Source organism: Martes martes (assembly GCF_963455335.1).
Source record: "Martes martes genome assembly, chromosome: 9".
NCBI classification, from domain to species: domain Eukaryota; kingdom Metazoa; phylum Chordata; class Mammalia; order Carnivora; family Mustelidae; genus Martes; species Martes martes.
The window spans coordinates 131,831,742-131,842,944 of record NC_137896.1 but is presented as its reverse complement, the minus strand read 5'-3'; the positions used below and the strand labels follow the sequence as shown (position 1 = coordinate 131,842,944).

The window sequence follows — 11,203 nt, the reverse complement described above, 5'->3', positions numbered from 1 at the left end:
AGGCAGGCTGAGGGTGGGGGGGGGGGGGGAAACAGGCACCGGCTGAGCAAAGAGCCTGATGCAGGGCTCGATCCCAGGACCCTGAGATCATGACCTGAGCCGAAGGCAGAGGCTTGACCCGCTGAGCCACCCAGGCACCCCTAGATACCTTTTCTTATGTACAGGGCATAATGGGCACATCAAGGAGGGTCCCCTAACTCATTTGGGGGATGGGGAGGCTTTCAGAAAGAGGAAGGTACAGGGGAGATCAGGAAATGCTGCTGAAAAGCTGGGAAGGAGGCAGTTCAGGAACATGGTGCATTTCAAGCTAAGGCAGCTGGGACTTCACCCTGGGGCTAATGAGCTTCGAGCCAGAGATCCACGGCCAGATCTTCAAAAGATTCTCTGAGGCTGCTGTGCCAGCTAGCTTTGCAGAGTGCAATCAAGTGAACAGTGACTGCCATTCTCTGAGTGAGGAGGAAAGCCCGCATTCTGCAAAGCAGTCCGGAGAGGTAAGAACGGATCCAGCAAATGTTCAGGGAGAAGAATCAACAGGCCTCGGTGATTGTTGTCAAGGCCGAGGGCGAGGGCCGAATTCAGGGTGCCTCCCAGCACATCGTGTAAGAGCAGACTGGGGAGGGGTGTGAGAGATAAATAATTCAAGATGAGATTTATTGTTAAGATGTCTGCTCTCATTACATTAATCTATAGATTCAAGGCAATCCTAATCAAAATCCCAGTGGGCTTTTTTTTTTTGGTAGAAATTGACAAGGTGAAAATGTGTAGAAATACAAAGGTGGTTTTTGTTTTTTTTTTCCAAAACACTTTTGGGGAAAAAAAAAAGTTAGAGGACCTGCACTACCGATTCCAAGACATACCATAAAGCAATGGTAATCAAGACAGCTTCTAGAGTAAGAATCAGCAAACAGATCTTAGAAGAGAATAGAAGGCCCACTAGTAAACCCTGATTTATGTAACCATCTGATTTCCAACAATGGCACCTAAGCAATCCAGTGAGGAGAGGAAATTCTTTTCAACAAAGGCGTTGGGGCAGCTGGATCTCCAGATGGGGAAAAATAAACTTTGAGTCCTACTCTGCACCCTACAGAAAAATATGAATTCAAACTGGGTCATAGATCTAAACATCAACATTAGACCATTAAGATGTTAAAAAGGCAACACAGGAGAATATCTTGTGACTTGGGGGATAGGTAGGGTCTTCGTGGGCCGCACACGCAGAAAGAGCTGTGATCATGTAAGTAGAGCTGACGAGTTAGAGGTCATCAAAATTAGAAACTTCTGATCATCAGGAAACATGGTTAAAATGAATAAGCAAAACACAAGCCGGGAGAAAATGCTTGCCACACGTATACCGCAAAGGACTGGTGTCTCGTATGCGTAAGGAGCAGCAGAGAACAAGTGCGCAACTGAGGCGGACGTACAGACAGTCAGTCCCGGCAGGGAAAGAAGCGAGACCAGGAGGAGGTGACGGAACACGAGGTGGCAGGCGTGTGCGTGTGTGTGTGCACGTGCACATGTGTGCATGCACATGCGTGTGTGTGCTGTGTGCATGTGAGCTCATGTGTGCATGGACAAGTGTGTGCATGTGGGCACGTGTGTGCGTGTGCTGTGTGCCCTGCGGTGGGAGTTAGATGGCGGGCAGGGAGGACAGCAGGCTGTGCTCGGGGACTAGGGACAGCTGAGCTCTCAGAGGTGCAGCGGTTTCAGGTGATGAGGAGGCGCAGGGAGTGGCCACAGGAGCGAAGCCGAAACACAAAAAGGGAAGCTTCTCGGAGTGGAGGATCTGGGGACCGTAGAGGCAAGCGCTGGACGTTGTCCGTGGGGACACTGAAGCCATGCCGTCTTCGGCTGGAGAGAAATTTTCACTGAGGAAGGACCAGATGATGACATTTGCGTCACTCACCACGTTTCATTCCTTCATTCATCCATCCATCCATTCATTCATTCATTCATTCAGGAAGTGCTGCTGATTAGCTTCACCCAGCAGCCAAGCAGCCAGCCTCGGGTCTTTCCCTGATGGGTCTTGCGGTCTCTGGGGACCTACCATCACGGACACATGTCTCTCCTTTCTCTCCTCCCTTCCTAGGAGCGGCTGAAGGTGGTGGCCAGCCGGATGTCAGGAGCCTCGGGGGGAGGGGCTTCTCCCCAGTCACCCTCTTGGAGGCATCTGGGGCAGCAGCACGGGTCTCCCCAAAGGTGTCCTCATGGGAGGGTCCCGGTAGGAGGCAGAGGAAGGCTGACACGCAGCTGGGCGTCTTGCCCTGGAAGATGGTTCCCAGGCTCCCCAAGGCTTCAGGACTAGAAGGAAGACACAGAGTCCTCTGGGAAGAACAGAGAGAGGAGAGCAGGGCAGGGGGAAGTAGGGATGACCAGGAAGTTTGCAGGGTAGGACGGGCTAGTCAAAGAAAGCGAGGGCCCCAAGGGCCTCTTCAAACCCATGGACACAGGACACAAGGCTCAGGCTCGTACCCAGCTGGACCGTAAGGACTCTGCCTGGAGATCTCACCCCTGGTTTTACTAACACCTCGAAAGCCCCGCTTTGTAAGTCGGTGTGGACTTCGCTTTGTGCACAGGTTCAGCCGACTGCCGTACAGCGGGCACCAGGGGCACAGAGATGGTTCAGACCAAGAGGACGTGGGTCATCCCCAGAGTTGACCACAGCGGTGTTCCGGGCAAAGCTTGCCACTCCAACCACCTACACAGTGGCTTGCTCCCCAAAAATGCTGGCCGTGCAGGGCTGAGGTCATGGTAGAGGTCAAGTGTTAAGAGACTGGCATTTCTGACCTCTGAAGTTACTGGAAGCAGCGTGGGGCTTATGCTCACAGCTTCGACAAGGTTTATCCACAATTTATGAATCAAGGATACATTATTCACAGCAATGCATGGTATATGTTTATTGAATAATCAAATATCGGATTGGTATCCTTATTAAATGTAATATTTTTCAAGATAATTATGAGAATCCCCTTATCAAACCAACATTTCCCTGCAACCTGCTTTGTTCCAGGCGCTTTGCGGGGTGTTGGCGACACAGGGAAGAATGAGGTGTGATTTGCGGCCTCCGCTGGCTCCCAGCCCAGTCGTGGGGACACGATGGGTCACCAAGAGCAAGGACCACAGCCTCACACACTGCAAGCCGTGCAGAGAGGGATGGGAGAAGCCAGGAGGTGGAGAAATCCAAACAAGGACCTGGAAGGGTGTCACAGGCGGGTCATGCTTGAGCGGGCTTGTTTGTTTTTAGGCGACCTTTTTAAAGTACGTGGTATTTGCAGGTAGGTGCTTTCCTTTTTTAAGGAGCTTTATTGAAATGTAATTCACACTCCGTATGCTTTTCAGTATGTTCATAGATTGTGCTTTCATCACCACAACTGGTTTACCTTTTTGCGACCCCGGAAAGAAACTCTACATCCATGAAGAGTCACATTCCATTTTTCCCCAAACCCTTCCCTCTCCACCCCTCCCCACTCCTCCCCTCCCCTCCTCCAACTCTAAGCAACTACTCATCTACTTTCTGTCTCAGTGACTGGACTATTCTAGATATTTTATATAAAGGAATCTTCCAATACACGGTCTTTTGTGACGAGCCCGTCACCTCGCCCCTTCACCTAGCATCATGTTTGCAAGGATCGTCCACGGCAAAGCCTGCGTCAACACCCCATTCCTTGTCATTGCCGAGTAATAGTCCCCCGGATGGCCATATCACGGGTTCTTTACCTCTTCACTGGCCAATGAACATTTGGGTGGTTTCCAGTCTTTGGCTATTGTGAATAATACTGTTATTAACACATGAGTCCAAGTTTTCGTGTGGACATTGTTTTCATTTCTTTGGTGTGTACCTGGGAGTGGAATTGCTGAGCCATCCGGTCACTGGATAACATTTAAGGAATTGCTGAATTGTTTTCCAAACGGGCTGCACCATTTTATATTCCTGCCAGCCGTGTATGAGGGCTCCAACCCACCCATGTCTTTGTCAACACTTCCCTTCCCCTTCCTTCCTTTTTTAAAAATAATAACCATCTCTGGGGAGCCTGGGTGGCTCAGTGGGTTAAAGCCTCTGTCTTCGGCTCAGGTCATGATCCCAGGGTCCTGGGATCGAGCCCCACATCGGGCTCTCTGCTCAGTGGGGAGCCTGCTTCCCCACCCCGCCCCCGCCTGCCTCTCTGTCTACTTGTGATCTCTGTCTGTCAAATAAATAAATAAATAAAATCTTAAAAAAAAAAAAAATAAAAATAAAGTAAAATAATAGCCATCTCAGTATGTATGAAGTCGTGTCTCATAGTGTTTTTTAAAATTTCTTTAAAGACGGTTGATACTGAGCGCATTTTCATATGCTTACTGGCCTTCTATATATCATCTTTGGAGACTGTCTATTCAGATCCATTGTCCATTTTTAACTGAGTTGTCTTTCTATTATTGAGCTCATAAGGTTCTTTATAAATTCTAGTTATAAGTTTCTCATCAGACATACGATTTGCAAAGATTTTCTGCCCTTCTTGTGGGTTGTCTTTCCATTTTCTAATGAAGCCTTTTTGAAGCACGGAAGTTATTTATTTGTTTATTTAACTTATTTTTTAAAGACTTTATTTATTTATTTGACAGACAGAGATCACAAGTAAGCAGAGAGGCAGGCAGAGAGAGAGGAGGAAGCAGGCTCCCTGCTGAGCAGACAGCCCGATTCGGGGCTCGATCCCAGGACCCTGGGATCATGACCTGAGCCGAAGGCAGAGGCTTTAACCCACTGAGCCACCCAGGCGCCCTGGAAGTTATTTATTTTTTATTTTTGTTTTTATTTACTCAATTTCTTTTTCTTTTGCTATTCGTGATCTTGGTGTCATACCTAAGAAAGTTTTCCTTAGCCCAAGATCGCAAAGATTGACTGCTCTACTTTCGTCTAAGGACTTTATAGCTTCCGCTCGTTCATTGAGGTCTGTGATCCGTTATGACTTAATCTTTGTAGATGGTGTTGGGGGTTCTCTTTTGATTGTTTTCCTTTTCTCAGAGAATTACCGAAGTTCTCTGCTGAAGACAAAGCTGGGAGAAGAGAAATTGAACATACAAGGGGAGAGGAGAATTTGAAATAGTTGTCCGGAAGGGTGGGAGATAAAATCGAACAGGGAAATAGAGGACATTACTAGACTGTATCAAAGGCGCGATGTAGGGTCCTGGTCATGAGTGCCAAGGGAAACTGGAGGGGAGTGTGCAGCCAAGAAATCTGTACAAACAAGCCTACTTATACTGACCTTTACTTTCCTAGTTACTTCTCTACCTCCTACACCTAGTCCAAACCTCTTTGTCTGATCAACTCACAAATTGATTATTCTACGCCTAAAAGAATAAAAGCTTCCTGCTCTGCTCTGGTCTTCCAGTCTTACTGTCTTGTGAAGGCTCCCATGTAAACATTTAATAACATTTCTGTGCTTTTCTCCCATTAATCTGTTTTATGCCCGTCTGATTCTTGGGTCCAGCTGGAGATTGAACCAGGGTGGAGGAGAATTTTCCTCCCTACAGTTTCACTTGACGTGTATCACCAGTGGCCCATCTCAGCCTGAGACATTCTCTGTTTCCTTCAAGACCGTCAGCGTGGTCCTGTGTTTCCTCCGACTGCACAAAGCTGCGTGACGCAGGCACAGCGCAGGCCGACAGGTGGATTTTCCCAGGGCTGGATTTTTCTGGCCATCAAGGAAAGCAAAGCAAATAAGGGCCAAGAGAGCTGAAAGGGCGGGCAAAACGGTAGATAGAGTGTGGATCGTAAAGTTTAAGGAGGGAAGTGAGGCCATGGCAGGGTGATGGACAATGATGAGACCGATGGATTTGGGTCCCAGAGGGATGCACAGGGAGGGTACTAGGAAAATAAGGGGGTGTTGTTGGGGGGAAAATAATCCACCCCTGGTTACTGAGGTAGCCATCTGTGTTGGCTAACTGCCTTTATCCAAAGAAAAAAAGAAAACTTTTCATATTTCTACGACAAGCAGTAACAGGGAGGTTTGGTCCTTGATGTTTGCATTTCAAAGAGGTGGCTCGTGGAGCCTTAAGGAAGACCTCTCTGGGTTGTGATGTCGGCCAGAGGCTTCTGTGGTTTTAAAAAGATTTATAGACATGTCAAAAGGATACAGGTAGGGTTTACAAACATACTTTTCTCCAGAAAATGCTCTACTAAAAGGAAAGGGAGGCAGGGAAGATCTCGTTCTTTCTGGGCAATAGGGGAAGATCAGGCCCTTTATTTTTGGGTGTGGCGGTAGTCAGAGAGCAGACTCAGGGTACTGAGACCAGTGAGGGGTCCCCGTCAGTGGTAATATTGAAGGCCAGGACCGCAGGAGTAAAAGGCAGATGGACGCCATCACTGAAGGAGAACGGTCCAAAGAAGTAAGAGACCAAGGTATGGCCGGGATCATTTCAGTATACGGTGCCATCACCAAGTGTTAAGAGAAAGGATGTGCGGCGAACTAAACTCTTTGAGCTTTGGGGGTCTGTGGAGCACCATACTAAACGGAAGCAGATGGTATGTCTCAGCTGTGCTGTCCAATATGGTGGCCACCCTCCACGTGTGACTAGTCAAATTTAAATTAATACAAATTAAATAATATGTAAAATTCCACGCCTTAGGGTCACTAGCCACAAGTGCCCAATAGACACAAGGCCAGTGGCTGCCACATAGGGAAGGCAGCACAGTTGGAAAAGGTTTCCTTTCCACTGGACGCGGCGGAGTTCCACCGGACGAGACGGCAGAGATTCAAATCTGGGGAGAGGTGTTAGGGGGTTGGAGGAAGAAGAACCTGGAGGCGGCCAGAAGGAGCAAGGAGGGTACTTCCCACTGGAGACCCAGGGCTAGTAGGTGTGGGGGGGGAAAGCAGCCTCCACTGGAGGGAGAGCTGTGAGGAAAATGGCGGCCTAGGGAAAGCCAGGTTGAGGTCAGCACAAAAAGGAGAGGGAGAGTGAAAGAAGTCGGAACACCAGGCGTTTGCCAACCCTGAGGGTTGGGAGTTGCAGAGGGCATGGGTACAGGGGCTGACGGCTTGAGGAGGGATAGGAGGATGGACAGAAGAAGGGGTGAGAGGGGAACAGTGACCTGGGGACTGCTATGGTTTCCTGTGGTGACTGAGTGAACGGGGATAGAGGTATTTCGGCCCTCAAGGCCCGGAGTGGGGCCAGGCTGTGAGCGGAGGTGGGGAACGGGACCTCTCTCTTCACTTCCACTTCCTGCAGGCCTGGGAAGGGAGATTTTCTATTTATTTTAATATAATTTCAAAATGACAGAAAAGTAACGAGAATAGCACAAGGAATTTCCATAGATATAGACATAGGGTGAGACCACATGTAAAAAGTGAGAGATACATCTATCTATCTACGTAATATATATTATTTTGAACAGTTCAAGAGTAATTTGAAGACATTATGTCTCTTTACCCGCCCTCTATACCAGCTCTGGAACTACCCATTTCTCCCATTTCTCCGTCTCTCCTTGACTATTTGAGGTTAAGGGTTGGGTAGAGCAGGACGAGTGGAAGATGGTAGATTTCAGAGCTTGGAACAGGAGGCGGAATGTGTCGGGCATTATCGCATTTTAGTGGCTGCCATCTGGTGGTCTAGATGGCTGTTGATTTTACTATTTCTCAGCATTTTTCTTGAGTTTAAGAATGAATTATTATGGGGCACCTGGGGGGCTCAGTCACTTAGGCATCTGATTCTTGATTTTGACTCAGGTCCTGATCTCAGGGTCGTGAGATCCAGCCCTGCGTCGGGCCCCGCGATCAGCAGGGAATCTGCTTGAGATTCCCTCTGCCCCTCCCCACACGTGCCTGCACACACGTGCTGTCTCTCTGTCTCTCTCTAAATAGATAAATACAATCTTTTAAAAAAAAAAACTTGTTTATTATTTTAAAAAGTTGAAAATACAAAGATCAAACAAAGGAAAAGACACACCTATCATCCTACTTTCCAGCAATAACATCTTGATTTATATCCTTTTAAAATGGATATAGACACATGTATTGTATTGTTACATTTACATATTATTTCTTACACAGCTGGAATCTTAACGATGTCACTTAATATTCCTCTAAAACTTTTTCTTTCTTTTTTTTTTTAAGATTTTATTTATTTGTCTCAGAGAGAGAGAGAGAGCACAAGCAGGGGGAGTGGCAGGCAGAGGGAGAAGCAGGCTCCCCTCTGAGCAAGGAGCCCCCACGTGGGACTTGATCCCAGGATTCTGGGATCATGCCCTGAGCTGAAGGCAGGTGCTTCAATAACTGAGCCACCCAGGCATCCCTCCTCTAAAACATTTTCAATGGCAGCATGATTATGCCATCATTAGTTTGTCCAACTCCCCTTTGTTGGTCATGTATGGTGTCTCTAATTTTCAGTCTCATAAGTATAATTAAATGACTGTGGATGTTGCCGATGTTTAACATACAGAGCCACTATTCACACACAGAGGTCTTCGTGACCTTGTCAAACCGTGTAAAATTTCTAAAACAGAGTCGATTTAAGAAGAGCAAAAAAAATTCTCACTTGGCTTCCCCTGATTCTCCAAGCAGTCTCAGCATTTAAGCTCCTTGCTTTAGGTGATCCAAAAAAACATTCCCTGAGCAGGTACTCAACACCAAGAACGTGACAGTGAGTCGGGCAGAAACCTCTGATCTAGAGTATAAACACAAGCACACTGGGGCTGGGCATATTGGGATATTTGCACACATCCTCTCTTTCCATTTTTTTTTAAAGATTTTATTTATTTGAGAGAGAGAGAGAGACAGAGACAGAGACAGAGACAGAAAGAGAGCATGAGCTGGGAGGAGAAGCAGATGGAGAGGGAAAAGCAGACTCCCAGCTAAGCAGGGAGCCCAATATGGGACTCGATCTCAGGACCCTGGGATCACAACCTGAGCTGAAGGCAGATGCCCAACTGACTGAGCCACCGAAGTGCCCCTCTCTTTCCATTTTTATCGTAACTCTCTAAGTAGACCTCGAAGTCCCCATTTTCTAGGCGAGGAAAGTGGAGTCCAAGGAGTTTGGGTATGTGGCAAGTTAATAAACGCCAGAAATGGGACAGGAGGTCAAGTTCATAAATGCCAGAAATGGGACAGGAGGTCAGATCCTCTTCGTTCCAAAGCCAGAACCCAAAGCCCTGTGTGGCTCTTCTCTGCAGCTTCTCCCCGAGGCACTTGCTGTGCTCTCCTGTGTCCAAGGCTAAGTACATCAAAGACGTGTTTGAAGTGACTGAATGCACGAGTGACAAATGAGCCCCCCCCCCGCCCCGTGTTTACAACAGGGCGGAATCAGTGTCTTCCAAAAGAACCCTCTGAGGGGAAAAAGGCACCTGGAACAGAGAGACAAAGGAAGGAAAAGAAGCAAAGAGGACCCAAGGAAGCTAATGGTCAGAGCGCACCTGGACCAGGTACTTAATAGGGGCGGGTCACTGTGCCGTATCAAGGAATCCCCAGAAAAACCATAGAAGACAGGTACGTTTTACATCCTGTTTTAGAGCCCCCCAAAGTCAAGTCACTTGTCCAAGTTCACTCGGTGAAGGAGTGGAAGAGCCAGGAAGGGAGTCACGGACGGAGGGCTAGTAACTCGTTCTTTGGACAGGGCAGTGGAGAGGAGCTTAGATCTGGTTGAGCAATATGCACTCAGAGGTAGAAGAATGAAGTTCAAGTTCCAGGTCTACCATTAACCGCGCTCCGGATTCGATCACTTAATCTCCTCGGGCTGCTTCTTCATCTGTGAAACAAGGACCAGGGCATTCTGGATCATTTCCACCTCATTTTATGCATCTCGCGTCCTGCTCCGGGGTCTGTGTTCATACCTTAGTGAGCTAGGACAACTTAAAATTCTGTTGACCACACTCGCTTTCCTCTATCACTAGATTGAAAATGGATTTATTTTTGCGTCCCCCACCCCGCCCCACTGCCTTGCGGATACTGAAAAAAAAACCCAACAATCACTCCTTCAATGAGCATTCTCCTTAACTCTACACTTGATCAAATAAATCATGAGAATTCACGGCCTTGGTTTGTCCAACCAAAGAGGGGAAGCCATCGCGATGGTTGTTCTTAAAGCACAAGGGTATTGGCTGAATGGGAAAACGTAGATCAAAGGACTTCGGACCCATGGAGAAAGATGCTGGGTATCACGACGGCATTATTACAACGGCGCACGGTTGGGGGATAAAACCCTACAGCGCATCCAAGAGAGGAGCGGGAGCAGGAAGTGAGGGGAGCACTCACGAGCAGGCCGCAGCGTCCAAGCACTGTCTTGGATGCCCCCAACGCTATTCTCTCTCACCTGCAGGACAAGCCTGGAAGATGGGCTTGATCGTCCCCGTTTTCAGACGGGAAACCCGGGGCTCAGCAAGGCGAAGCAGCTCAGCCAATCGCCCGAGACCAAAGCCTACTCTGTTTCTCCAACAACCTGCTGACTCCGCAGACAACGCCACTTACACTTACCTCCCCCGGAGAGCTGTCCTGATAGAGAAACTTCCCGGGGTTCTTCTCGGAAAAGCCTTGAAAAACGCGCTTGAGCCACTGGCAGGTGGAACTCTGCATCTGTGCTAATTGTAAGGTGCATCCTCTGAGGGTTTCTTCCACGAAGTAACAAAGAGATTCAAAGGGCACTATCTGGGAGAGGCCAGAGAACAGCAGACCAAGTAGGCCAGCCTGGTCCTTCTGGTTCCCAAACTTGACGGGACTGTTCCGTCTTGCACAGACTCCAGCTGGCTCCGTACATAACCAGTGCCAACTGCAGAAACCTTTCTGGACTCTGCGGTCAAAGCCAAATTCATAGTAAGCTGCAGATGATTCCAGGCCGATAGCATTTCCTCCCTCACCTTTAGTCCCAGGAAGAGATCGTATTCTTTATAACCCGGGTGGTGTCTATGAAGCACTTTCTATAATCTGCGGGTATTTTCGAAGCAGTGGTCAGGGCACGGAAACTTCTGGTCATTTAGGTGTAGATTTCAGACGTTGGCTGGACGGGGACAGTTGGAGGAACTGAACCTGGGTTGTTAAATGCTGCTTCGGGCTGGTATATGAAAAGGAGCCACTTCCCTTACAGGGTGGGAATGATGTTTTGTATTCTCCAGATCTACCAACGGACGAGGATCCATGACTTTTGGTGGATTTCTCATTTCTCTGTGTTAAAGGCTGATTGATTATAGGGAAACTTGAAAGAAGAACACAAGCCCGTTCCAAACTGATGAGTACAGATGTTG

The 11,203-nt window shown here is 48.1% G+C and overlaps 1 protein-coding gene across 1 annotated transcript in view; it reads right to left on the bottom strand.

Annotated features, from left to right (window-relative positions):
- The window catches only part of NOL10 (nucleolar protein 10), a gene marked incomplete at its 5' end in the record, with an annotated part of 25,523 nt that extends 14,985 nt beyond the window's left edge, over positions 1-10,538 (bottom strand). The window contains 2 exons of the mRNA XM_080813700.1: positions 2,154-2,321; positions 10,440-10,538. Of these exons, the coding sequence (XP_080669826.1) occupies positions 2,154-2,321; positions 10,440-10,538 (267 nt within the window). The remainder of the gene's footprint in view (positions 1-2,153; positions 2,322-10,439) is intronic.
- Positions 10,539-11,203: the final 665 nt, after the last annotated feature.